This window comes from Ornithorhynchus anatinus, chromosome 11 (genome assembly GCF_004115215.2).
Source record: "Ornithorhynchus anatinus isolate Pmale09 chromosome 11, mOrnAna1.pri.v4, whole genome shotgun sequence".
In the NCBI taxonomy this organism is placed as follows: domain Eukaryota; kingdom Metazoa; phylum Chordata; class Mammalia; order Monotremata; family Ornithorhynchidae; genus Ornithorhynchus; species Ornithorhynchus anatinus.
The window spans coordinates 61,429,835-61,455,732 of NC_041738.1; the positions used below are offsets into that span (position 1 = coordinate 61,429,835).

General features: G+C 68.6%; 2 protein-coding genes across 2 annotated transcripts; both read right to left on the reverse strand.

Moving 5' to 3' along the window:
- Positions 1–381: 381 nt before the first annotated feature.
- On the reverse strand, positions 382–1,381 carry CDK5R1 (cyclin dependent kinase 5 regulatory subunit 1). Its single transcript, XM_007660365.3, has one exon. The coding sequence runs from the start codon at positions 1,353–1,355 to the stop codon at positions 462–464; it is 894 nt and encodes a 297-aa protein (XP_007658555.2). The 5' UTR covers positions 1,356–1,381; the 3' UTR covers positions 382–461.
- Positions 1,382–8,380: 6,999 nt separating this feature from the next.
- PSMD11 (proteasome 26S subunit, non-ATPase 11) lies at positions 8,381–25,417 on the reverse strand. Its single transcript, XM_029075525.2, has 14 exons — positions 25,292–25,417; positions 20,601–20,702; positions 16,021–16,145; positions 13,836–13,907; positions 13,581–13,638; positions 12,928–13,122; positions 12,687–12,831; positions 12,343–12,403; positions 11,088–11,150; positions 10,105–10,230; positions 9,714–9,749; positions 9,473–9,524; positions 8,795–8,937; positions 8,381–8,662 (listed from the first exon to the last, which is right to left on the reverse strand). The coding sequence occupies exons 1-13, from the start codon at positions 25,380–25,382 to the stop codon at positions 8,795–8,797; spliced, it is 1,269 nt and encodes a 422-aa protein (XP_028931358.1). The 5' UTR covers positions 25,383–25,417; the 3' UTR covers positions 8,381–8,662.
- Positions 25,418–25,898: the final 481 nt, after the last annotated feature.

Consider the following 25,898-nt stretch of genomic DNA (forward strand, 5'->3'; position numbering starts at 1 on the left):
CGGCCGGAACGCCGAGGCGACGGTGCCCCGGGGCCGAGCCGCCCCCGACCCTCGGACCGTCCGGGCGCCGGGCGGGCCGGGCCGGCCGGGCCGGCCGGGCCCGGGGAGCCGCCCGTCCGGCGAGCGGGGCGTCCGGACCCTCGGTTTCCTCCCGGATCCGAACCTCCCGCTCGGTCCCGAAAGGAGGCCGGGGAAGGGGCCGTCCGGGCCGGCGCGTGGCTCCCGCGCCGCCCTCGACGACGACGACGACGGCACGTGGCTCCCGCGCCGCCCTCGCCGCCGCCGCCGCCGCCGCCGCTTCTGCGGCCCGGCCGGCCGGAGAGGCCCGGAGGGAGCGGGGGGGGGGGGCGGGCCCGGACGCGTCCCCCGACCCGCCGTCGCCGGGGGCCGCGGACGGCGACGACGGGCGGGGGCGGGGGGGGGGGGACCGGTCCGGGGAGAGGGGCCGGCGGCGTGTCGGTTCACCGGTCCGGGCCGGTCAGGAGCCCGTTCCGCTCGTCCCGGTGGCACTCGTTCTTGAGGTCGGCGAAGACCTGGGTGAAGTAGTGCGGGTCGGCGTTGATCTGCAGCATCTTGGGGCTCATGAGGTCGATGATGGAGAGGCAGCGGTCCCAGAAGGCCTCCTTGCAGGTCTCCACCAGGAAGGGCTTGAGCGGGTAGGAGATCTCGTTGCCCATGTAGGAGTAGGACAGGTAGAGGCAGGTGAGCAGGACGGCCTGCAGCTCGTGGTCGGCGGCCAGCTCGGGCGACACCACGTCCCGGCAGAGCATGTAGAGGAAGACCACGTTGGCGGGGGTGACGAAGCCCTGGTCCTGCCAGCCCTGGAGGAGCAGGGCCCGGTCGACGCCGCGCAGCCAGAGGACGGGGTCGGCGGGGGACAGGTGTTTCAGTCGGAAGCAGCGGCGGCAGAGGAACTCGCCCAGGCAGCGCAGCAGCTCGCTGGTCGACGCCTGCACCACCACCCTCTTGGGGGTCCCGGGGGGCGCGGCGACGGCGGCGGCGGCGCGGGGGTCGTTTTCGGGGGCGGCGGCGGCGGCGGCGGCGGCGGGAGCCTCGTCGGCCGAGGCCGGGGAGGGCGGCGGGCGGGCGGGCGGCGGCGCGAAGGTGGACAGGTTGGCGCAGGACAGCGACTTCTTCAGGTTCTCATGGTTGAGGTGGGTGACGTTGTCGCGGTAGCCGGCGGCGGGCGGCGCCTTCTTGGAGCCCTTCTTCTTGGCCGACGCGGCCACCAGGCGCTTCCAGGGCAGCGCGGAGATGAGCGAGGGCCGCTTGGGGCCCTTGTCCTTGGCGCCCTTGCCGTCGTCGAACGGCGGGGCCTTGCGGTAGCCGGGCGACAGGGACAGGACGGTGCCCATGGCGGCCGCCGGCGGCCCCGCCGCCCGCCCGCCCGCCCGCCCGCTCCCTCCCTCCCTCCCTCCCTCCCCGGGCTGCGGGGACTCACCGCACTGCGGCCGAGGATGCGGGCGCCGGCCGGGCCCCGGGCGGAGCTCAGCTTCTGTCCAAGGTTCTGCAGGGCATCGCCGCTCCGCCCCGACGACGACGACGACGACGACGACGCCGCCACGCACGGGCCGCGGGAGGAGGAGGAGGAGGAGGAGGAGAAAGGACCGACCGGGATGCGGGAGGAGGAGGGGGGGGAGGGGGGGGGGAGCGGGAGGAGCGGAGCGAGGGCGGCCGCCGGACAACAGCGACCTCTCGAGGCCGCCCGGCCTCGGCACAGCCCCCGCCGCCGCCGCCTCTTCTCCCCTCGAACCCAGAACCCCCAACGAGCGCCGCGCGGGGGCCCCGCCCCCTCCCCGACGGCCACGCCCCCCGCCGGGTCTCGGCCAATAGGCGGGCGGAGGAGGAGGAGGCCCCGCCCCTCGGGCCCCGGCGGAGGTGGCCACGCCCCCCGCCGGGTCTCGGCCAATAGGCGGAGGGGGAGGCCCCGCCCCCTCCCCGCGGGCCACGCCCCCCCGGTCCGGGGCCCGGCCAATAGGCGGGCGGGGGAGGAGGAGGCCCCGCCCCCCGGGCGCGGCCCCGGCCAATGGGCGAGCGGCGGGGGCGGCGGGGGCCGCGGGGGGGCGCCCGCGGGCGCCTTTTGTCCCCGCCGCCGCGCCCGGACTCCCGGCCCCGGGCCGCCGTTGGGGGAGAAGGAGAAGGATCGCGGAGGGGGGTTTGTTCAGCGCTGTTCTAAGCGCTGCGGGAGATGCGGGGCCAACCGTGAGGCTCCCGGGCTTCATCCCCGTTTGACAGTTGATTCCTTCGATAGTGTTTCTTGAGCGCTTCCTAGGTGCAGAGCACCGGACTGAGCGCTGGGAATGAACAAGTCGGCAGCAGAGAGAGACGGTCCCTGCCCTTTGACGGGCGCACGGTCTCTAATCGGGGGAGACGGGCGGACGAGAACAAAGACAGATGAGGGAACAGAGGAGTGAAGCGACTCGCCCACGGTCACCCGGCTGACGAGGGGCAGGGCCGGGGTTCGGACCCGTGACCCCCGACTCCCAAGCCCGGGTTCTTTCCGCTGAGCCACGCTGCTTCCTTATGAATGATGGCATTTGGGACGGGCTATGTTTTAAGCGCTGGGGAAGATAGAAGGTGATCAGGTTGATCCACGTGGGGCTCCCAGTCTTCATCCCCATTTGACAGATGAGGGAACTGAGGCCCAGAGAAGTGAAGCGACTAGCCCACAGTCACACAGCTGACAAGTGGCAGATTTGGGGTTCGAACCCATGACCGCCGGCTCCCAATAATAATAACGATGTTGGTATCTGTTAAGCGCTTACTATACGCAGAGCACTGTTCTAAGCGCTGGGGTAAATACAGGGTCATCAGGGTGTCCCACGTGAGGCTCACAGTTTTAATCCCCATTTTACAGATGAGGCACTGAGGCCCAGAGAAGTGAAGTGACAATAATAATGTTGGTATCTGTTAAGCGCTTACTCCGTGCAGAGCACCGTTTTAAGCGCTGGGGTGGACACACGGGAATCGGGCCGTCCCACGTGGGGCTCACAGTCTTCATCCCCGTTTTACAGATGAGGTCACTGAGGCACCGAGAAGCGAAGCGACTCGCCCCCGGTCACACAGCCGACGAGTGGCAGAGCCGGGATCCAAACCCGTGACTCCCGACTCCCAAGCCCGGGCTCTTTCCACCGAGCCGCGCCGCTTCCCTACGGACGATGGCATTTGGGACGCGCCACGTTTCAAGCGCCGGGGAGGATAGAAGGCGATCGGGTCGTCCCACGTGGGGCTCCCAGTCTTCATCCCCATTTGACAGATCGGGGAACTGAGGCACAGAGAAGTCACTTGGGGCAGGTCACACGGCCGACAGGCGGCGGAGTCGGGATCAGAACCCACGACCTCTGACTCCCCCGCCCGGGCTCTTTCCACCGAGCCCCGCCGCCTCTCAAACCGGTAGAAAGCGGCGGGGGGGCGGGGGCGGCCCCAAACGGGCCCTCCTCGATGGGGCCCAACTCCCACCGGGGCCCCGGGCCCGGAGAACCCCCGGGAGAGCTAAGCCGGCCACGCGGGACGGGGGCGGGAGGAGAAACCGGCGGCCTCCGGCCGGGGTCGGGAGGTCAGACGCTGCCGGGGCCGTAGGCCCGGCGAGGCCCAGGGAGGCGAGCGAGGCCGAGGCCCGAAACGCCTCCTCCTCCTCCTCCTCCTCCTCCTCCTCCTCCTCCTCTTCCCCTTCCCTGGCATCGTCCGAGGCGGCCGAGACCAGGCGAGCCGGCCGCAGCCCCGGCCCCGGGCGGCTTCCCTTCCCGGGAAGGGCGGCGCGAGGAGAGGCGGAGGGTCCCCGAGAGCGGCGAGGGGCTTTTGCGCGGCGGAATCGGCCTCCGCCCCCCCCCGCCCCACGGGCAGGGGCCCGGCCCCCTCGGAGGAGCCTTTCCCTCCGCTTCTCGGAGCGGATCCCGGCGCCCTTCCCGTCGGCTCCTCCCGCCGCCGAGTGGAGCCGGGCGACCCCGGGCCGAGCCGGGGCCCATCTCCGGAACGGCCGATCCGGGCCCGCGCGTCCTTGCCGGGACACGAAGCCGAGAGACCTTCCGAACCGCGAGCCGGACGAGGCCCGCTCTGGGCCCGACGCGGGAGGCGTCCACGTGGCCGCCGCCGCCCTCCCCTCAACCTTCCGATTCGCGGCCCCCGGCCCGGGAGCGGGAGGATCCCGCGGGCGGACGGGCTCCCGACCGACCCTACGGCCGGGCCGCTGGGCTAGTGGGGACCTGGGGAAGCCCCGGAGCCGGAGCCGCCAAGAGAAGTGACCGGCCTCGGTCGGTCGCTGGTATTTAATGAGCGCTGACGGCGCGCGCTGTACCGAGCGCTCGGGAGAGTACGAGACGCCGGAGTTGGCGGCCCCGGCCCCGGCCCCTACCCTCCTCGCCCGCCCCTCGGTCCCGCCGTCCGGCCCGGTCCGGGTTCCCAACTCCTGCCCCAAGGCGAGCCCTTTATTCGTTCATTCATTCAATGGTATTTATTGAGCGCTTACTATGTGCAGAGCACCGGACTGAGCGCTTGCGACGAACAAGTCGGCCACAGATGGAGACGGTCCCCGCCGTCCGCCGGGCTCACGGTCCGATCGGGGGAGACGGACGGACGGGGACGACGGCGACGGATGGAGTCGGGGGGAAGGACGTCTCGCGAAAACGATGGCGACCGAATAGAATCGAGGCGACGTGCGTCTCGTTGACAGAACAGATAGGGTGACGGAAATGTATACGGTCGAGCGGACGAGTACGGCGCCGAGGGCACGGGAAGGGAGAGGGGGAGGAGCGGAGGGAGATGGGGGGAAGAGAGGGTTAAGCCGCGGAGAGGCGAAGGGGGCGCGGCGGAGGGAGGAGAGGGAGAAGGGGAGCTCGGTCCGGGAAGGCCTCTCGGAGGAGGTGAGTTTCGAGTAGGGTTCCGGAGAGGGGAAGAGGATCGGTCCGGCGGAGGCGAGGAGGGAGGGCGTCCCGGGACCGCGGGAGGACGCGGCCCGGGGGTCGACGGCGGGACGGGCGAGACCGGGGGACGGCGAGGGGGCGGGCGGCGGGGGAGCGGGGCGTGCGGGGCGGGCGCTGGAAAGAGAGGAGGGAGGAGAGGTAGGGAGGGGCGAGGCGACGGAGAGCCTCGAGCCCTAGAGTGAGGAGCTTTCCTTTGGAGCGGAGGTTGACCTTTAACCTTCCGGCACGCTGCCGAAATAGAAAGCGGCATGGCCTAGTGGATGGAGGGTGGGCCTGGGAGTCGGGAGGTCACGGGTCCTAATCCCGCCGCCCGCCGCTCTTGATGACGGCGGGCGAGTCGCTTCACATCTCTGGGCCTCGGTGACCTCATCTGTAAAATGGAGATTGAGACCGGGAGCCCTACGTGGGACAGGGACCGTGTCCCACTCCATTTGCTTCTATCCACCCGCAGCGCTGAGGACGGCGCCCGGCCCATAGCAAGCGCTTAACCAAGAGCCCGGGCTTGGGAGTCGGAGGTCACGAGTTCGAATCCCAGCTCCGCCCCTTGTCAGCTGGGTGACCGTGGGCAGGTCACTTGACTTCTCTGGGCCTCAGTGACCTCATCTGTCAAATGGGGATGAAGACCGTGAGCCTCACGTGGGACGGCCCGATGCCCCCCGTATCTCCCCCGGCGCTTAGAACGGCGCTCTGCCCTTAGTGAGCGCTTAACAAATACCAACATTATTATAAAAAAAAATACCGTAGACGAATGGCACCTCGGTTTTTCTAGAGCGCTTTCATTCCTAAAGCCCCCTCCCAGTCCCCATCGCGTATCTCCCTCCCCCCCCCCCCCCCGCCCCGACACACGACAGTCACTTTCCCGTGAGGTAGGGAGCAAAGGCAGGCATCGGCAGCCCCCGCTCTGCGGACGAGGACGCGGAGGTAGAGGGAGGTGAGGTGAGCGGCCCGGGGTCCCGGCCCCCGCACCAGAGAGGCAGCGTGGCTCAGTGGAAAAGGCCCGGGCTTAGGAGTCAAGAGGTCGTGGGTTCTAATCCCGGCTCCGCCGCCTGTCGGCCGTGCGACTCTGGACACGTCACTGAACCTCTCCGTGCCTCAGTGACCTCGTCTGGAAAACGGGGATGGAGACCGTGAGCCTCACGGGGGACAAACCCGTCGCCCTGTACCCACCGCCGTGCTCGGCCCAGAGTAGGCGCTTCACGGACGCCGACGTCATTTTTTATTTAGCGACCCGGGTGTCGGGGCCGCCGGCGGGGGCCGGTCGGTCCGCTTCGCCGCCGAGTCGGGCGCGGGAAGGGGGGACCCCGACTCCGCTGACCCCGGCCGGCCCCCGGTCCGCGCAGGCGCGCTGGCTGCGACCGTCCCTCCCCCCCGACCCCGAGAAGCGTCACCACGTGCCCCCGCCCGGGCCCACCCGGCGGGGCAACAGCACGGCGTAGTGGACGGAGCACGGCCCTGGCCTTCCGATCCCAGCTCCGCCGCTCGTCCGCGGTGTGGCCTTGGGCAGATCACTTCCCGTCTCCGGGCCTCGGTGACCTCACCCGTAAAAGGGGGATGGAGGCCGCGAGCCCCAGGCGGGGCAACCTCGTTACCTTGTCATCTCCCCCTAGGGCTTACAACGGTGCCGGGCGTACGGTAAGCGCTCAACACCTCGTCTTAGCGACGCCGCGGACGCCTCTCTCCCCCGAACGTCCCACCTCCGCCTGCCATCGTTCCGGGGGTGGATCCACAGGGCTTTCCTGGTCAAGATACAGAAGCGGTTGACCGTCGCCTCCTTCCGCGCCGGGAATCCGCGCCTCCGCCCTCGGCTGTCTCCCGGGCCGCCGCCGCCCGGCCCGGGCGCGTACCGCGGCGATCGTCGTCGCCGCGGTCCCCCATCCTGCCTCCAGCCCTCCTCCCGCTGACCCCCGGCGGGCCCCGGACCCCGACCCCGCTACTCGACGACACGGGCCGTTTGAAAAAAAAAAAAAAAAAATTTATTGGAACTCATCTGAACATCAGATATACCGGGTGTTGGTTAGCGAGAACCGTTCGTACATTTGATATTGATGGTGCCAAAACCCAAACAGTGACCGGACCGGGAAACGGGGAGGAGGGAGAGGGGCGAGGGTGAGAGTCGGGGGCGGGCGCCGGAGGAGAATACTACCGAGGAGAGGAACGGGACCGGGAGCGGGGAAATTCAGCCAGTCAGATGGAGGGAGGATGCGAAACTTGGTACGACGGAATCATTTTACAAAATATAAATTTATTAAGAAAACCTGGAGGGGGTGGGGGAGGGCAAACTGGGGCGGGGGAAGAAAGAAAGGGGGGAAAGGAGGCGAGAGAAGAGAGGTGGAGACGGGAGAGACCGGAGACGTGACGGAGACCGGAGGGGAGGGGAGGGGCGAGAGGTCGGCACATCCGGGGTGAGAAAGCTCCCGCTGCCCACGTGGCACTGAAACCTTGCTACCGTTTGACTGAAAAACAAAACATGCCAGATAACAGTGCTCTGCCCCAACACATTTCACACTTCAAGGGGCAAATGAGGAAACTCCCAGGGAGGGCGATTCGACGGAGAGGGGGGAGGGAGAGAGACGGAGAGGGCGCGGACTCGAGTTGGAGGCGGTCCCAGGGCCCCCCCGCCCCCCGTCTCCGACGACGCTCATCCTCCTGAAAGGAATAAATCCAGGCGACAACAGCGGCGGTACCCGGGGAGAGGAGGAAGAGGAAGACACGGGGGGGGGGGGGGGAGGCGGCCGCTGTTGCGTCTCTGCCTCCCGACCCACGGCGGGCTGTCGGCGTGCAGCGGGAAGGAGGGCGGGGAGATCAGAGGCCGGGTGGTCTCCGGGCCCGGGGCGGGCCGGGGCGGCGAGAACACGGAGGGCCGACCCGGCTTCTCCACGGCGTGGGTTTCACGTGCCCGGCGGGGGCCCGCGTCCGTCTGTCGCCACCCGGGACCCCCTCGCTCCCCCGCCCCCCGTCGGACGGGGGCCGGGCGGGAGGGTCTCCTGTCCCCCAACCCCCCGGGGGGGGGGGGGGGGGGAGGGGAGGCTCCTCTCCCCTCCCCCCGCCCTCCCCCCCCGCCAGGGGTTGGAAGCATCTTCTTAAGGACGGGGCTGGGGCGGGTTGGGGAGGTGGGAGGAGCTGGGGGCAGCACAGGGGAAGAACTAGGCCGAAATGCCTCCTTCAAATAAGAAAACAGCAGTGTCCGCGCCGTGGTTTTGATTTTTGTGTTTCCCTTTGCTTCGGTACAAACAGAATAAAAAGTCGGCTGCTTTGGACGGTCAGGAACTATCCCGGTCGGGAGCGGAGGAGAGGGGAGGGAGATCCCAAGCGCGGGGAGCCGGGCCCAGAGCCGGCCCGGGGCCGGGGAGGGGCCGGAGGTGGGGAGGGCGGGGAGACGGGGGGCCTGACCGGAGACCCTCCCAAAACCAGGCTCCCTGGTTCCTCTCCAGCCGGCCGGCAGGCAGGCAGAGAGCAAGCCGTAGAGTGTGAGCCCGTTTCTTTTATTTCGCGCTGCTGCTCTGGGGCCCGGCCGTCGACCCCGCCAGGAAACGTTACACGGGAACTGGGACGCCTTTCGGCCGGGATACAGACGCACCGGGGTGAGGAAGTTTAAAAACTTTCCGAGCGAAAAGTAGAACGGAAGAACGGAAGGGGGGGGGGGGGGGAGGAAAAAAAAGAAAAAATAATCTCCTAGCAGTTTTCCCCAAAGGTTTCACTCTCCTCCACACACACTCTCCAAACGACAGCTACTACATCCAACTCTGCAAAAGAAGACAAAGTCTTGTCACTGCGAGGGGAGGAGGGGCAGGCGGAAGGGGGGGGGGGGAGAGGGAGGAGGGGGAGGGGGAGGAGGGGGAGGGGAGGGGAGGACGCCCCTCGACCCTCCCGCTCACCTATGTCAGCTTCTTGGCTTTGTTGTAGAGTGAATCCACCACTTTGCTCATGTTCTGAATGGTCTCCAGGGCGGCTTCGTACGTTTTATCTACAGGCGGCTCATCGAAGATGATCAAGACTCCTTCCCCTTGGTCCAGAATTCCTGGGGAGACGGAGGCCCGGCGTCGGGCGGGCGTCGTTCACTCGACCGCATTTAACGAGCGCCTACTGCGCGCAGAGCGCCGTACTGGGCGCTTTTGGGAAAGCGCGACGCGACGATACGCGGCGGCCCCGCCTGCCCGTAAGGAGTCTACGGGTCTGGAGGAATCCTACCCCCCCCCCCCCCCCCGGCCGGGGACCCTTCCGGACCACCCGGTGACTCTGACCGCGACGACCACGGCTCTCCCGCCGGGGGGTGAGGACGCTCGGCCCCCCGGCCCCTCTGCTCCTCTCCCGCTTCCCGGATCACCCGGAGCCCGGCCCCGGCGAGGTGGACCGCCCGGGCCCGTCCCCTCCGCCCTCGGCCTCCGCCCGGCCCCCGTGGGCCGTGGCAACCGGGGCCGGGAGCCCCACCGACCCTTAAGCCCATTTCGGAGAGGGGAGGGGAGGGGGCTGGGACACGCTCACGGGGGCTCCCGAGCAGCGGGCCCGCGGTGCCCTCGCTGCGGGGCCCCGCCCACCCCGGTCCCCTCACTCACCGTGGAACTTCTTGTCCAGGATCATCTGTGACAGTTTCCTTTCCACGTCGGCCTAAAAGCACGGCACCGCACGGCTGCACGACCGGGCGGGAGATCCGCCGGCCCCATCCGGGCCCCCGGCCCCCGCCCCTCCCCCGTCCGGCCCCGCCGGCCCCCGGCCCCCGGAGCTCGGCCCCGGCGGCGGTCCGGGGCGAAGGCGGGGAAAGGAGCGGGTCTCCCGGCCCCGAGGGCGACAGCTCACCTTCGAGAGTTTGATGAGGCCGGATATGTGTCCGATCTGCAAGGAGAGGGAGACCCCCGCCGAGGCTCGGGCGGAGAACCGGACCCGCGCCTCCCCGGGGAGCCGGCCCGAGAGCCGGGCGTCCCCGCCGCCTGCGCTCGGCTCCGGCTCCGAACCCCGCCCGGAGCCGGGAGGCCGGGCCCACCTCGCCGCCGCGGCGAGGAACCCCAAGACGGGGGAAGGCCGCTCCCCGGGCGTCTAAGCCTCGGGCTCGGCCCAGGCGGGATCCGCCTTCCCGGCCCCCCGAGGCCCGGGCATCCCTCCGAGCGCCCGGGAAGACCCCCAGAACTAGGAGAGGGGAGCGGGCCCGCCGTCCTCCCGGCCCCCGACGGAGCGGCTCCCCTCGCCTGACCTGTACTCTGGAGAAAGGTTCGATGACCCGGATCAGGTTCTGTTCCAGCAAGTTGTCATACAGCTTGGCCAGGTGTGTGTTGATGATGGGGTCGTCCCGGAGCTCCGCCCGGTAATCCGTCAGCGCCTGCGGGGGCCGGGAGGTCGGAGGAGAGGAGCGGGGGGCCCCATCGCCCCCCGGCCCCTGGCCCGAGTCCCTCCCTCGGCTCTTCCCCCGGCCCGGCCCCACCGCGCTTCTGTCCGGATCTGTAATTATTGATTCGTCCCGACGTCCGGCCCTCCCCGTCTAGACCGGAAGCTCGCCGTGGGCGGGGGGACGTGACCATTTAGGGCCGCACAGTACTCTTCCAAGCGCTCTGTACGGCGAGCTCTCAATAAATTCGAGCGAAGGAACGAAGGAGGCGGCATCGGCGCCCCGAGCCGGGGCTGGCCGGCCCACCCGGGGGAGTAGGGGAGGCCCCCCGGGGCTGGGCTCCTGGGAGGAGAGGGGCAGGGAGGGCCATTCCCGGCGGCGCCGGTGGAGAAGGCGGGGCCGGGCCCCGCCACGGGTCACACTGACCACCCCCCCGACGCCCCCACTGGCTCGCGCCCTCCCCGGCCCGTAACGCCGGCCGGCCCGCGGCTCTCCCTGCCTCCGCGGGCCTTCCCCGGGTCACACCCTCCTCTGCCAGGCCCCTCCCCGACGTCGACGAGCTCCCAGCCCCCGGAGCGGCCCTCTACCCCTCCGGGGGCAACTTCCGCTACGTCGACGCCCCACCCCGCCGGCCGGTCCGGCTCCCCCGTCTCCTTTCTCCTCCTCGGGACCATCCACTCCCTAGCCGCTCCCCCCTCCCACCCCCCCCCCGGGGTGGATCGTAAGCTCCTCCGAGGCGGGGCCGGGGCCTCGGACCCGCTCTCCCCTCCCCCGGCGCTCCGGACGGAGCTCCGCGGCCGTTGCCATCCGGGCAGCCCCCCACCCTCTCCCGCCACCCCCGGCCCGCTCACCTTCTCGAAGTCGGCCAGCGACCGGTTCTTGCTAGCTTGGGCCACGCATTTCAGGGCTTCCGTCTGCGGGACAAGGAAGACCCGCCCGGCTGAGTGGGGGAGGCTCCGGTGACCGCCCCCCCCCCCCCCCCCGGCACCAGAACCTCGCAGGAGCCCAGCGGCCGGGGACCGGGCCTTCGGCCCCGGCCGGGGCGGGGCGGGGACGGGCAGGTCGGCAGGGTCACGGTCGTAACCGTCATCGGAATCGTCACGACGGTGGCCGTCCGGCTCTCTCTCTCCGCCGAGCACTCCCTTGAGGCACCGAGGTGGGTCCGCTGTAACGACCGCGTGAAGCTCGGTCCCCGCCCCGGAGGGGGCTCACAGCTTAAGGGGGAGGAAGCCCGGGTACCGAGCCCCCGATTTCCCTGCGGAGGGCTGGCCGTCTCCACCGATCCGCGCGGGGGATGAGAAACGGGGAAGATGGGGCCTGCCGTCCGACCCTCCTCCAAGGAATTCTCTGGAAAACCTCCTTCGCACGTTCAGGGTTCAGGAGGGGCTGCGTCGGTCGGGTGGGCGGCACCCCCGCCGGCCGGGCCCCCGATCCCGGGGCCGGGCTACGGTTCCTGAGGGGAGCGGGCCCAGAGGGCCCGGGGCTGGGGCTCCCCGCGGTTCTACGGCATCCGATGCATCTACCTGTTGCCGGGTTGCCCATTCCAAGCGCTTAGCGCGGTGCTCTGCACGCAGTAAGCGTTCAAGAAATGCTACTGAACGAATCCGCGTCGGGGACTTGGGCTGACCGTTCTGACCTCCCCCACGGCCCCCAAGCGGGCAGGTCCGGAGCGGAGCGGAGCGGGTGCGAGGGCCGAGCGGGCCGCCCGCCGCCTGTCCTCGACCGACTGCGAAGGGCGGCCCGGGGCAGTCAGCGGGCCCACGTACCCTATCTGACCGCTGCCGGCTCCACGGGGGGAGGAGGGGAGCATCCAAGACACCGACCCCAACCCCCGATTCCACGGCCCAGGCGACTCGGCCCCGACCGATGTCCGGAGTCTGGCCGCCGGCCCCCCGGGTGGGCACGGGACAAGCTGGCGCCCGCCTCCAGACCCGGCTCCGCAACGCGGCGACCGCGGCCGGAGAGAAGAAGCCAAAGGGGCCCGGGCGGCGCGAGCGAGCGAGAGGGCGGGGTGGGCACGGAGGGTGTGCCCGGGCCCGGGGGCCCGGCCCCACGTCGTGGGGGGGGGGAGAGGATGACGTAGCACGAACGGGAACGGCTCCCTACCTGCCTCCCTGCATAGCGCAGAGCCAGCTTCCCGCTCACCAAGGCCTGCACGTCTTCCGGCCTGCACACGAGAGACCCGTCGGCGGCCGGGCCCGGCCCCGGCCCCGGCCCCGCGCTCCCCGGGGTCGGGATCTAGGCCGGACGGGCGGGGTCGCTCCCGCGCCCGGGGTTCGGGGCGGCGGCGGGGGCCCGGCGTCGAACCGCGGGCCGCCCGCCGGTCCTCAAGGGCGGGGACCACGTCCCCCGGCTCCACCGGGCTCTCCCGAGCGCCCGGTCCGGGGGAGGGAGCGCTCGGTAAACGCCCGCCGACCGACCGACCGGCGGCTACGCTGGCCTCGACGTACGTGTTGAGCATAATTTTGCAGAGCAGCATGTACTTCAGGGCCGTGATGGCCTTGGGACTGTCGATAGAGTCGTAGCCCTCGAACGCCTCGTAGAAGTACGAGTACGCCGTTTTCCAGTCCTTCTCCTCCGCGGCGTGGATGATACCTGGCACGGAGGGAGAGGGCGCCGTCGGGGAGCGGCCCAGCGGCGGGGCCGCGGCCGACGGACGTCCGGGCTCCCGGCTCCGGGCCCCGGGGGTACCTGACTGCATGTCCAGGGTGGCCTGGAGCTTGGGGGGGCAGTAGATGGCGTTGGCGGTCGTCCGGGCAGAGGTCAGGGCGGCGCGGGCTTTGGGGAGGTTGCTCAGGGCGTGGTAGGTCTTGCTCTCCAAGAGCTGCACCTCCACCAGGAGGGCCTTGTCGTCCATCTTCTTCAACTCCCGCAGCAACTGCGAGCCTGGGGACGGCAGGCCCCGCCGGCCCCGCTCAGGACGCCGCCCCCCGTCTCGGCGGCACCCTCCGGTCCCGGGAGCCGAACCGGGGGTCCGGGATCCGCCTTCTTCCTCCCCGCCGGTCCAACAGGCCGGCGGCAGGCCGAGGGGCCGGGCCCGGCAGCCCCAAGACACACGGCCCGGGCCGAGCCCCCGTCCCGGGCCGGGGGCGGGGGGGGGGGGGGGAGGGGATCCGGGATCCGAGCTCCAGGGGCCGGGAGGAGGCCCCGGCTCCGCTGGAGGGGAGCCGCCCCCCGGGGAATTTGGGGCGGAGGGGCCCCTCCCGGCGAGCCCGCCCGCCCCGGGGCTCGGAGTCCAGCCGCCCTCCGGCCGGGCCCCCCCGGACCCGGGGGGCCGGAGGGCGGCCGGGGATGGCGGGGAGGGACTGACCCCGGACCTGGGGCTAGCGGGCCGGCCCACTCACCCAACTGCAAAGCCTCCTGGTACCTCTTGGTGTCAAAGTAGAGAGACACCAGCCGGGCCTGGGAGAGACGGAGGAGGAAAAGGCGATGAGGAGAGGAGGAGAGAACCCGACGCCGGTCACCGGACCGGCCCCCGAACGACGGTCTACGGCCCGCCTCCGCCAGGACCCACCCTGAGGGGTGCCGGGGGGAATCCGTCGGGGCGGGGGCTTGGCGGGGGCAGGGGAGGAGCCGCGCCTCCGCCCCCCGGCACGTACCTCGAGGGCCTGACGCAGGAAAGTCCTCTTCTCGGACTTGGCCCACTCGATGCACTCGAGGCACAGATCCACCTGCGGCGTGAGAGGGAGGGAGGGAGGGAGAGGGAGAGGGAGAGAGAGAGAGACAACACACGAGGGCGCGAGGCCTCACTCAGCCCCACCAGGACCTCCTCTCCTCGGTCGAGCCGGCCGGGGCCCGGGGCCACGCCTAGCCGTCTCCGAGACATCGCGACACCCTCCCCGGACGGGTCGGCTGCCTCCAGGGACACCGTGCCACGCGCCCTCGCCGGGTTAGTTCCAGCGGGGCCCGGGACCGGGCCGGCTTCTCCGGAGAGGCCGTGACCCGGGTACCCATCGCTCCACCTCTGTTCCCCGCCCGTCCCGGGACCGTCCCCAGGGGTCATCTGAGAGAGGCCGGGTGACCGGGGGCGGACGGAAAACGGCCCCGAACGCTTGAGGGGAACGGAAGGGCTCCGGGCCGCCCCCGTTTCTCAATCCGGTCCAACGGGGGGCTGGTCACCGGACACCCTCACCTCCGCGGGGTGGGCCTCCTGTCTCTCCTCACTTCGGTCTATACTCCGCTCGGCTGCCAGGATCATCTTTCTAACAGAAACGTTCTGGGCACGTCACCCCCGCCCCCCCTCAAAAATCTCCAGGGGTGGCCCATCAACCTTCGCATCAAGCAACAACTCCTCACTAATGGCTGCAAAGCTGTCCATCCCCTCGCCCCCTACCTCACCTCCCTTCGCTCCTTCTCCATCCCGGCCCCCACGCTCCGCTCCCCTGCTGCCGCTCACCTCCTCACTGGGCCTCCTTCTCGCCTGGCCCAGGTCCTCCCTCCGGCCCCGAAGGCCCTCCCTCCTCAAATCCGCCAAACGATCCCACTTCCCCCCTTCAGAGCCCTACTGAAGGCTCACCTCCTCCGAGTGACCTTCCCAAACTAAGCCCCCCCTTTCCTTCTTGCTCGCCCCCATCGCTCCCACTTGCTCCCTCTGCTCTACCCCCCATCCCTACGGCACTCGTGTTATCTACGTACGTACGTATAATCCCACGTATTCATATTAACGACACGTACGTATCTACGATTCTATTTCCATCGATGCCTGTTCACTTGTTTCGATGCCCGTCTCCCCCCTTCTAAACTGCGAGCCCGCTGCGGGCGGGGATCGTCTCTGTGGCCGAAAGGTACTCTCGAAGCACTCGGTAAATCCTCTCGGCCGGATGCCGTGGACAGAGGCCCGGCCCCGGGCCCGCTGACCACGCAGCCTCTCAGAAAACCCGCCTGGCCTCCCGACCCCTCTCCCCGACCCCGACCTTCCAGCCCGGAAGCTGTGGAGCTCCCTGGCAGGTTGGGGAGACTCTTCTGCTTGGCCCCCCCCGGTTCCAACGAGCGGCGCCGTCTCCCCACTGTCCTCACAGGGTTCTCCTCGGCCCCCACCCCCTCTCCCCCGCGCTCCCCCGCTGCCAACGCACACGCCAGGCCCCCTCTGGCGCACGTCCGGCGCTCAGTTTTACCCCATCTCTACTCCCGACCCCCGTGATCGGCCGGGCAAACGGAGACCCCCCCCCCCGGGACGGGGCCCGGGGTGTCCGAGACGCACGCGGGGCACCCGGCGAGGCAACACGGAAGGGTCGTCGCCCCTCGGCGCCGCGGGCGACCGCCCGGGCAAACGCCGCGGGGCGTGCCCACGGGGCTGAGGGGAGGGGGATCTCCAGACACGGGCCCCGGCCACCTTCCCCGAACGCAGCCGAGCGCCGGGGTTGTCGGAGTCCCCTCGCCTCCGCCCCGAGAAGGGTCAGCGGAGTGCCCGGGCGACCCCTCCCTGAAGGACCGGGGAGGAGAGCTCGGCCGGTCGCCGAGACGGTTCCGCTTCCGGCCGTAAAGGCGCGGGATGAGCGACCGGCGCACTGAGGGAGCGCTCGCCCGGGTGAGTCCAAGAGAAGCCCGGGACCCGGTGCCCGAGGAGCTCCGGCGCCAAAGGGGGAGACCGCCGTGAAAAAAGCCCGACGCGATGGCAGTCCGTTCGTCCTCAGGTGGGGGAACGGGAAGCTCAGAGGCGGCGGGGGGCCGTCCCCCGGCCAGACGGGTCAGCCGAAGGTCAAACCCTACAGTGACGGGACCCGGGGAGCCCCGAGCGGGGGTCGGGGTCGGCGGGCCCGCTCTACTCGTCTGTCCCCAGCTCACCTCCTGTCCAGTAGCGGCCTCCATGTCCAGGAACAGGTCCAGCAGGGACCGGACGAGGCGGGCGGCCTTGGCCTTGCTGATGGAGTTCAGGAAGGGCCGCACGTATTTCAGGAGGCCTCCGAGCTCTGCAAGGCAAGGCCACGGAGACGCAGCGGGCGGTCAGCCCCGCCGACCGGCACGGCGGGGCCGCCCGAGGCCGCCCGTCCCCGGGGGCGCGGGCGGGGGCGGTCGGAGGGAGGACTGGAGCCGGGCCTCCGAAGGCAGGGGGACCTAAGGGGGGCCCACCCCTCTTCCCTTAGCGCCCGCCCACCGGCGGGAAGGGTGAGCGCTCACATCCCGCCCCCAGCGCAGAGAGTCTAGAGATGCTCCCCGCCAGAGCAGACCCCCACAGGGGGCCGTCCGAAAAGTCCGGAAGGCGCTCGGAGCAGCTGGGCTCCCCTCGGGGGGCGAGGGCCCGGGCTTGGCCACGGCCGCGGGGTCACCCCGGGACACCGCCCGCCGGAGGGAGAGCCAAAGTCACCTCACCTGCGCCCCCCTCCACAGCCGAACTTTCCGCTACTCCGAAGCAGCCAGACGGACCGGCTGGCGCCGCGGGCCCGCTTCCTTGTCCCGCTCGCTATCTGCCCGCTATTGGCACGGGCGGAGGGGGAGGCGGGGCCCCCCAAATGGCCGGGAAACTGGACGACGGACCCCTGGACGCAGACGACCCGCCCAAGGAGACCGCAGCGGGGGCTGGCGGAAAGAGCGCGGGCCGGGGGGGTCAGAGGACCCGGGTCCCGATCTCGGCCCCGCCGCCGGCCTCCCGCGTGACCTCGGGCAGGTCCCCCGACCGCTCCGTGCCTCGGTCTCATCTGCGGAGTGGCGACTCGGGGCCGGTTCTCCCTCCCTTTTAGATCCTGAGCCCCGCGCGGGGCGGAGGGACTGGGTCCGACCCGCCTCCCCTGAACCCGCCCCAGAACGTGGCGCCGGGCTTGACCCCCAACTATCACCGTGAATACACCGGTATTACAGCAGAGCAAGTAAGCGGGCCGCCTGTCTCCCAGCCCCGTGTTCTTCCCCGGCCGCCCGTCGCTGATCCGACTCGGGCCCCCGCCCCCCCTTCCGCAGGCCGTCCCCCCTCCCCCTCCCGGGGAACCGTCACCCTCACCCTGAAACGTCTGCCGAGCGTGGACGCGGTCGGGGCTTGCCCTTTAGGAATTCCCAAACCGAGCGGCTACGCGGACGAGCGGCCGGAAACGACAGCCCGCCCTGAGCCCCCAGCCCCGACTCCGCCACTCAGAGCCACATTCGATTCTCCCTCCTCTCTCCGGTCGCTCACCCTCAGCCTCTTCCGCGGGCTCCTCCTCTGCCTCCCACCCCCCGTGTGGGGCGGGGGGGGGGGCGGGGGGGTCCCCTCGAGATTCAGTTCTGTGGTCCCCTTCCCTTCTCCATCTACACTCACTTCCTTCGCTCCCCCGGCTTCAACTCCCGCCTCGACCTGGATGATTCCAAATCTCCACCCCCAAGCCCCGATCCCCCTCCTTCTCCGCAGCCTTGCATTTCGCCCTGCCTTCGGGACGCCCCTACTTGGACGTCCCGCCGCCGCCTCCACCTTAACGCGTCCCAAAACGCAACTCCTCGCCTTTCTATCCAGACCCTTTCCTTCCCATCGCCGTAGACGCCGCCGCCGCCCTCTCTGCCCGCCGGGCCCGTGACCTCGGCGTTATCCTCGACTCAACCTCTCCCGTTCGGCGCACGGGCTTAATCCGTCATCGAAAGCTGTCGGTTCTACCTTCCTAACGTCTCTAGGGATCCAAACCGCTCCGCTGAGCCAGACGTTTACCCTGTCCGGCCTCGACTTCTGCGGCAGCCTCCTCGCTGACCTCCCTGCCTCCCGTCTCTCTCCGCCCCAGTCCATACTTTGCCGCCCGCTTCATTGTTCTTCACCACCACCACAACAAAATTCAGTCCACGTCTCTCCCTTCCTCGAGAACCTCCGGTGGATACCCCCGACCCCTTCCGCAGCAAGCGGAGACTCGTCGCCGTCGGCTTTTGGGGACTCAGATCGGCTCTCTCCTCCCTGCCTTACGTCACCGATCACCTCCTGCGAAACACACCGACCCGTGCTCTCTGCTCCTCTACCAACCTCAATCCCAACTGTCTGGCCGCCTACCCCTTGCCCACGGCCACCCTCCGCCTGGAGCTCCCTCCCCGCCCCCCCCCCCCCCATATGGTGTTAGCAGCTTGGTTCGGCGGGTAGAGCCGGGGCCCGGGAGTCAGAAGGTCATGGGTTCTAATCCCGGCTCCGCCACTCGTCTACTGCGCGGCCTTTACCTCTCTGAGCCTCGGTTACCTCCTCTGAAGAATGGGGATTGAGACCGTGAGTCCCACGTGGGACAGGGCCCGCGTCCAACCCGGCTTTCTTCTACAATAATGTTGGCATTTAAGCGCTCACCACGTGCAGGGCACCGTTCTGAGCACTGGGGTGGGTACAGGGTCATCAGGATGTTCCACGTGAGGCTCACGATCTTCATCCCCATTTTACAGAGGAGGTCACTGAGGCGCAGAGAAGCGAAGTGACTCGCCCACGGTCACCCAGCTGACAAGGGGCAGAGCCGGGGTTCGAACCCATGACCTCTGACTCCAAAGCCCGGGCTCTTGCCACTGAGCCACGCTCGCCGCTTCTATCCACCCCAAGCGCTTAGTAGAGTGCCAGGCACATAGCAAGCGCTTAACAAATGCCGCAATTATTATTATTTCCGACAGAACACCACGCTCTCCACTTCAAAGGCCCGCTAAAGTCAAACCACCTCCGAGGAGCCTTCCCTCATTTCCTCCACCCGCCCGGTCCTTGCCTGTGCACCCCTTAAACTCTTAAACTCTAGAGAAGCAGCGTGGCTCAGCGGCAAGAGCCCGGGCTTTGGAGTCGGGGATCACGGGTTCGAATCCCGGCTCTGCCCCTTGCCTGCTGTGTGACTTTGGGCAAGTCACTTCTCTGTGCCTCGGTGACCTCATCTGTCAAATGGGGGTGAAGACCGTGAGCCCCACGTGGGACAACCCGATTCCCCTGTGTCTACCCCAGCTCTTGGAACAGCGCTCTGCACATAGTAAGCGCTTAACAAAGACCAGCGTTATCATCATCATCATCATCGACAGGCGCTCCGCCCCAGGTTCCGCAGCACTTTTGTCTACGTCCTTATAGTCTGCCATTCCCCTTATCTGGAAGTTTATTTTCGCGACAGGAGGAGAGGGCCGCCTCGGGCCGACCCTCCCGGAGGGGCCGCCGCGGACCCCTCGGGCCCTTAGAGAAGCCCGCGGCGCGATGCGATTTTCTTGAGACTGGGAGAGAGGCCGGCCGGCCCCGATTCCGCCCCTCCCCTAAATAGGAGCCGGGGCGGGGATCAAAGCCTGCCTCTTCAGCCAGCTCTTGCACCTGCTGCCCCCTGACCGCCCCCCTCCCCGGGGGGGGGGGGGGGGGACCCGGGCAGGCCCGAGCCCTGCCCCCCCAAACCTGGCCAGTTGCTGGGCCCGCCCCGGCAACCGGAGCCAAACGCCCAGCGGACCCAGCGGGCGACGGGACCTGGACGCTCGTCCCGGCTCCGCCACCGGCCTGCCGTGCGACCCTGGGCAAGTCGCTTCCCCGAGCTCCCTCGCCCGTAACGTGGCGATCCGACGCTGCTCCTCCCTCCCACTTAAGACCGTGAGCCCCGGCTAGGACGGGGACCGTCTCCGATCTCCGTATACCGAATCTATGCCGGGCGCTCAGTGATAACCCCGCTCTCGTCTTATGCCGTCGAGTCGCCTCCGACCCACGACGGCGCCACGGACCCCTCTCCCCCCACCCCCAACGGCGGGGGAGCCGCAAGAGTTCTCCCGGGAAAAATAGCCACGCCGTTTACCGCCGCCTCCGTCCGCCCAGTAAAGGTGAGTCTCCGTTCTCGGGTCTCTCCCGTGCCGCCGTCGCCCACGATACTTGTTACGCGCGTATGTGCAGAGCACTGTTCTACACGCTGGGGCAGATACCCGCTCATCGGGTCGGACCCGGTCCCTCGTCCCGCGTGGGACTCACGGTCGTCACCTCCATTTTCCGGATGAGGTACCTGAGGCCCAGGGAAGCGACGCCACTCGCCCGAGGTCACGCAGCAGACAGGCGGCGGAGCCGGGATTAGAACCCGGGTCCTTTCGACTCCCAGGCCCGGGTTCTAGCCACGCCCTTTAACTGCCACCGTTCTTATCATCGCTACTGCTGGGGGCTCGAGAGAAGAGCCACCGGAACGGTCACCACCTCCCGGGACCCCCAACACGGAGAACGAAGAGCCCCCAGGAAGAAGCGGCCGCGGGCGTCCCCGTATTCCCACTTCCCCTTCTCCCAGGGAGAGTCGCCGCTGTGGCCCGGCAGTGCCCGGGGGGCTGGACGGAGGCCTCGGGGGAGGGACGGGAAGACCGCCCCCCACTCGACCTCCCGCCCCGACGACCGGGGACCCCAAGACCGGGGGCCCGAGACGCGGCAGCGGGGGGCCGCGCGCGTACGCGCGTTCTTCCGGGCCCGCCCGACGGCCTCCCGACTCTCCGCGGCCACGCGCGTCTCGGGGCCCACCTACCTGCCGCCTGTCCGGTCTTGGCCAGCAAGGAGCCCAGCTCCAGGATGCTCTGCTCTTTGACCTGCACCGCCTCCTCGTCATTCTCCTGGATGTCGCGCTTCACTGGGAGAGACGGAGGACGAGTCCTCTGAGCGCGGGGCGGTCGGAAGGGGCCCCGAGGACGGACGCCACCCCCGGCCCGCTCCGCGGCGGAGCCCTCCGGATCGCCATCTCCCCGCCCCGTCCGGGCGACGGGCGGAAAAATCCGGTCCGAAGCTCCGATCCGCCGCCCCCCTCCCCGCACGCGCCTCTGGTCCCCGTCCGATGTACCCGGCCGCCCCCGGGGGCCCGAGGCGGCCGGACCGGGAGCCCGGCCCCCGCCCGGGCCCCACCCGTCGGGGCGTCGGCCGCGGCAAGACAACAGGGACGAGGGTGTCCCCCCCCCCCCCCCGGGCACGGCCCGCCTGCGGGGGTGCGATCCGTGTCCGGTGCCGACCGCTCCGCGAGCCCGGCCGGCCCTCCGGGGTCGGGGTCCGTGGCGAACGTGCGACGACCGAGCGCCCGGGGAAGCGCCCGGGAAGAGACGAAACCCAAAAGAGTGACCGGCGGACGGACGGGGTCCCGGGGAGGGAGCGTCCCGGCCGGCCGCCCCGCTCAAGAGACCTCCGGTCGGGAAGGGGTTCGGGAAGAGACAGACGACCCTGCTTCTCTCTCTCTCTCTCACTCACACCCACCCACCCGTAATACAAGCAGCAATAATTCCGGTCTTCAAGTGCCTACCCTGCGCCAGGCCCTGTACCGAGCACCGGGGTGGATCCCGGCAGGCCGGGTCGGACGCGGTCCCGCTCCCACGAGGGACTCGGAGTCGTCGGTCCCCGTTTTCCAGAACTGAGGGACAGGGAGGCGACTCGACCAGGGCCACGCGGCAGACGAGGGGCGGAGCGGGACGAGCCCCCCCCCCCCCGCCCCGGCCTCCCGACTCCCAGGGCCGCGCTCTACCCACTAGGCCGTACTGCTCCTCCCCCCTCCACCCAGACTGACGCAGACACACACAGACACCCCCGAACCATCCACCCGTGACCAAAAACCCACCACCGCGTAAGAGTGAGCCTGCCAGGGGCCGCAGACGAACGGCGGATCCTCAGCCCTCCCCGGCCTTCGGGGGATCGGGGTCCGGCCGGGGCGGATCCTCCCTCGCTGCGGGAGACCGAGACGGACGGCGTCGCCCCAGTTCCACCGAAACTTTCCAGGGGTCCCGGCCGGAGACCCCCGCGGCCGCCCCGCGCCGGACCTGCCGTCCCCTTCCACCCGGGGCGGCGGCCCCCTCCGCGGACGCGCCCGGGACGGCGGCTTGAAGGGCCCGCCCCAGCCCCAGCGGACTGCGGTCAGCCCGGCCCGACGACCGGACGTTGAACGTTTAAACACCGGCACCGATATGGCTATTTATCTTACTAGCGGCAAGAGCCCGGGCTTGGGAGTCAGAGGGCGTGGGTTCTAATCCCGGCTCCGCCGCCCGTCAGCTCTGTGACCTCGGGCGAGTCGCTCACCCTCTCTGGGCCTCGGTCCCCTCATCCGTAAAACGGGGTTGAAGACCGGGGGTCTCGTGTGGGACCACCTCGTTACCTTGGATCTACCCCAGCGCTTAGAACGGTGCTCGGCACCTAGTCAGCGCTTCAAAAAACCACCGTTACTTAATTAGTGGCAAAAGCCAAGGCTTGGGGGTCAGAGGGCGTGGGTTCTAATCCCGGCTCCGCCGCCCGTCAGCTGTGTGACCTCGGGCGAGTCGCCTAACCTCTCTGGGCCTCGGTGACCTCAGCCGTCAAACGGGGTTGAAGACTGTGAGCTCCCCGTGGGACCACCTGACGACCGTGTATCTCCCCCAGCGCTTAGAACAGTGTTCGGCACCCAGTAGGCGCTCAACAAATACCATCATCATCCTTACTATTAATCAGTGGCAAGAGCCAGGGCTTGGGAGTCAGAGGACGTGGGTTCCCATCCCACCCCCGCCACCTGCTGCCTGCTGTGTGTCCTTGGCCGAGTCATTTCCCTTCACCGTGCCTCAGTTCCCTCATCTGCAGAATGGGGATTCGGCCCGTGACCCCCCCCCCCCGCCGATCGACAGTGCTTGGCGCACAGTGAGCGCTTAGCGATCCCCAACGTCGTCTCCCCCGGCGCTTAGTTCCCTCATCTGCAAAACGGGGACGGGGCCCGTGACCCCCCCCCCCCCCCGTGGGACGACAGCCGGTGAACAGTGCTCGGCACCCAGTGGGCGCTTAGCAAATAACAACCTTCTTACCTACCCCGGCGCTTAGTTCCCTCATCTGTAAAATGGGGCTTCAGCCCGCGAGCCCCCCGTGGGACGAGCTGACGAGCAGTGCTTGGCGCACAGTGAGCGCTTAACACATACCAACATCATCATCTCCCACAGCGCTTATTCATTCAGTAGTATTTATTGAGCGCTTCCTATGTGCACAGCACTGTACTAAGCGCTCGGAAAGTACAATCTGGCAACAGGTAAAGACCATCCCCGCCCAACGCCGGCCTCACAGTCTGAACGCTTGGTTCCCTCATCGGTACAACGGGGATAGAGTTGTGATCCCCTCTGGGGATACCAGCTGATGAACAGTGCTTGGCGCACAGTGAGCGCTCAGCAAATCCCAACATTATTACACATCCCAGCGCTTAGTTTCCCCCATCTGTAAAATGGGGAGTGGGCCTGGGACCCCCTCGTGGGACACCAGCTGACGAACAGTGAAGCGAGTGGCTCGGCGGAAAGAGGCCGGGCTTGGGAGTCAGAGGTCGTGGGTTCCAATCCCGGCTCCGCCACGTGTCAGCTGGGTGACTGCGGGCGAGTCACTTCACTTCTCGGTGCCTCACTCATTCAATAGTATTTACTGAGCGCTTCCTATGTGCAGAGCACTCTACTAAGCGCTAGGAATGGACCTCAGTGACCTCATCTATAAAATGGGGATGAAGACTGTGAGCCCTCCGTGGGATGACCTGATTGCCTTGTGTCTCCCCCAGCGCTTAGAACAGGGCTCGGCACTTAGTAAGCGCTTAACACATACCAACATTATTACTACTTAACTTCTCTGTGCCTCAGTTCCCTCATCTGTCAAATGGGGATGAAGACCGGGAGCCTCACGTGGGACGACCTGATGACCCTGTATCTCCCCCAACGCTTAGAACAGGGCTCGGCACCCAGTAAGCGCTTAACACATACCAACGATATTATTACTTCTCTGTGCTTCCGCGCTTAGAACAGTGCTCGGCACCTAGTAAGCGCTTAACAAATACCAACATTATTATTATTATCTGCCAAATGGGGATGAAGACCCGGAGCCTCCCGTGGGACGACCTGATGACCCTGTATCTCCCCCAGCGCTTACAACAGGGCTCGGCACCTAGTAAGCGCTTAACAAATACCCACATTATTACCAGTGGCTCGGCGCACAGTGAGCGCTTAGCAAATCCCAACCTTATTTCGCATCTCAGCACTCGGTGCCCTGGGCTGTAAAATGGGGATTGACCCGTGACCCCCTCATGGGACCCAGCTGATGAACAGCGCTTGGCACATAGTGAGCGCTTAGGAAATCCCAACTTTCTTCCACATCCCGGCGCTTAGTTCCCTCTTCTGTAAAATGGGGATTGAGCCTGGGACCCCTTCATTCATTCAATAGTACTTATTAAGCAACGTGGCAGAGAAGCGGCGGGGCTCAGCGGAAAGAGCCCGGGCTTGGGAGTCAGAGGTCACGGGTTCGAATCCCTGCTCGGCCACTTGTCAGCTGGGTGACCGTGGGCGAGTCACTTCACTTCTGTGCCTCAGTTCCCTCATCTGTAAAATGGGGATTAACCGTGAGCCTCACGTGGGACGACCGGATGATCCTGTATCTCCCCCAGCGCTCAGAACGGTGCACCGCACATAGTGAGCGCTTAACCAGCACCGACTTTATTCTTCTCTGGGCCTCAGTTCCCTCATCTGTCAAATGGGGATGAAGACTGGGAGCCTCACGTGGGACAACCGGATGACCCTGGATCTCCCCAGCGCTTAGAACAATGCTTGGCACATAGTAAGCGCTTAACAAGTACCAACTTTATTATTATTATCTGTCAAATGGGGATTAACTGTGAGCCCTATGTGGGTCAACCCGCTGACCCTGCGTCTCCCCCAGCGCTTAGCCCGGTGCCCTGCACATAGTGAGCGCTTAACAAATACCAACTTTATTACTCTCTGGGCCTCAGTCCCCTCCTCTGTCAAATGGGGACGAAGCCTGGGAGGCTCACGGGGGCCCACCCGCTGAGCCTGCCTCGCCCCCGGCGCTTAGGACGGCGCTCGGCACCTTAACTGAGCGCTTAACAAACACCAACCTGATTATTATTACGCGCCTCCTGGGTGCGGGGCGCGGTACCGAGCGCTTGGAGGAGGGGGGGCAACAGAAAGGGCCGGTCCCTGCCCCGCGTCGGGCTCCCGGCGGAAGGGGCCAGCGGCCGGTGACCGGCGCTTGGCAAACGGCCCCCTTCGGGAGCGCCCCGCCGACGGGCGGGAGGCTGAGGAGCGGGGAGCGAGCAGGGAGGCCGGCGGGTCGGGGCCTCGGCCTCCCCTCACGGTGAGTCAGCAGCGCCCCCGGGCCTCCGGGCCTCCGGCCGCCCGCCGCCCCGCCCGGCGCGGCCCGCCGCCCCCCCGCCCGGCCGCCCCGCCGCCGGGCCCTCACCGATGGAGTGCAGGATGTCGATGGAGGCCTCGCGGTCGGTGCTGAGCAGGGACTGGGCTCTCTGGAACTCCACCACGGCCGCCGCCGCCATCTTAGCGCCTCTCGCTGCGGCCCCGGCCCGCGCCGGAAGGAGGCGGCCGGAAGGCCCGCCCCTCCGCCGGCCCGCGGGGCATCTCGGGACTTGGAGTCCGGGAGGCCCGTCCTGCCGCCGCGCCGCGGGGCATCTCGGGATTTGGAGTCCGGGGGGGGGGGGAGGAGGCCGGAAGGACCGTCTTTCCGCGGAGCATCTCGGGACTTGTAGTCCGGCGGGGGGGGGAGGCCGGAAGGCCCGTCCTGCCGCGGAGCCGCGGGGCATCTCGGGACTTGTAGTCCGGGGGGGAGGCCGGAAGGACCGTCTTTCCGCGGAGCATCTCGGGACTTGTAGTCCGGGGGGGAGGCCGGAAGGACCGTCTTTCCGCGGAGCATCTCGGGACTTGTAGTCCGGGGGGGAGGCCGGAAGGCCCGTCCCGCCGCGGAGCCGCGGGGCATCTCGGGACTTGTAGTCCGAGGGGAGGGGCGAGGGAGGGGGCGGGGCCGGCGGCCTCATTCACTCTTTCCTTCGCTCCTT

Excerpts from the sequence above, each read along its gene's own strand:
- PSMD11 (XM_029075525.2), bottom strand. The coding sequence starts at position 25,382 with ATGGCGGCGGCGGCCGTGGTGGAGTTCCAGAGAGCCCAGTCCCTGCTC. Across the intron at positions 13,908-16,020 it reads AGGCCGCTACTGGACAGGAG|GTGGATCTGTGCCTCGAGTG; the intron begins GTGAGCTGGGGA and ends CTCACGCCGCAG. Across the intron at positions 13,639-13,835 it reads TCCTGCGTCAGGCCCTCGAG|GCCCGGCTGGTGTCTCTCTA; the intron begins GTACGTGCCGGG and ends CGTCTCTCCCAG.
- CDK5R1 (XM_007660365.3), bottom strand. The coding sequence starts at position 1,355 with ATGGGCACCGTCCTGTCCCTGTCGCCCGGCTACCGCAAGGCCCCGCCG.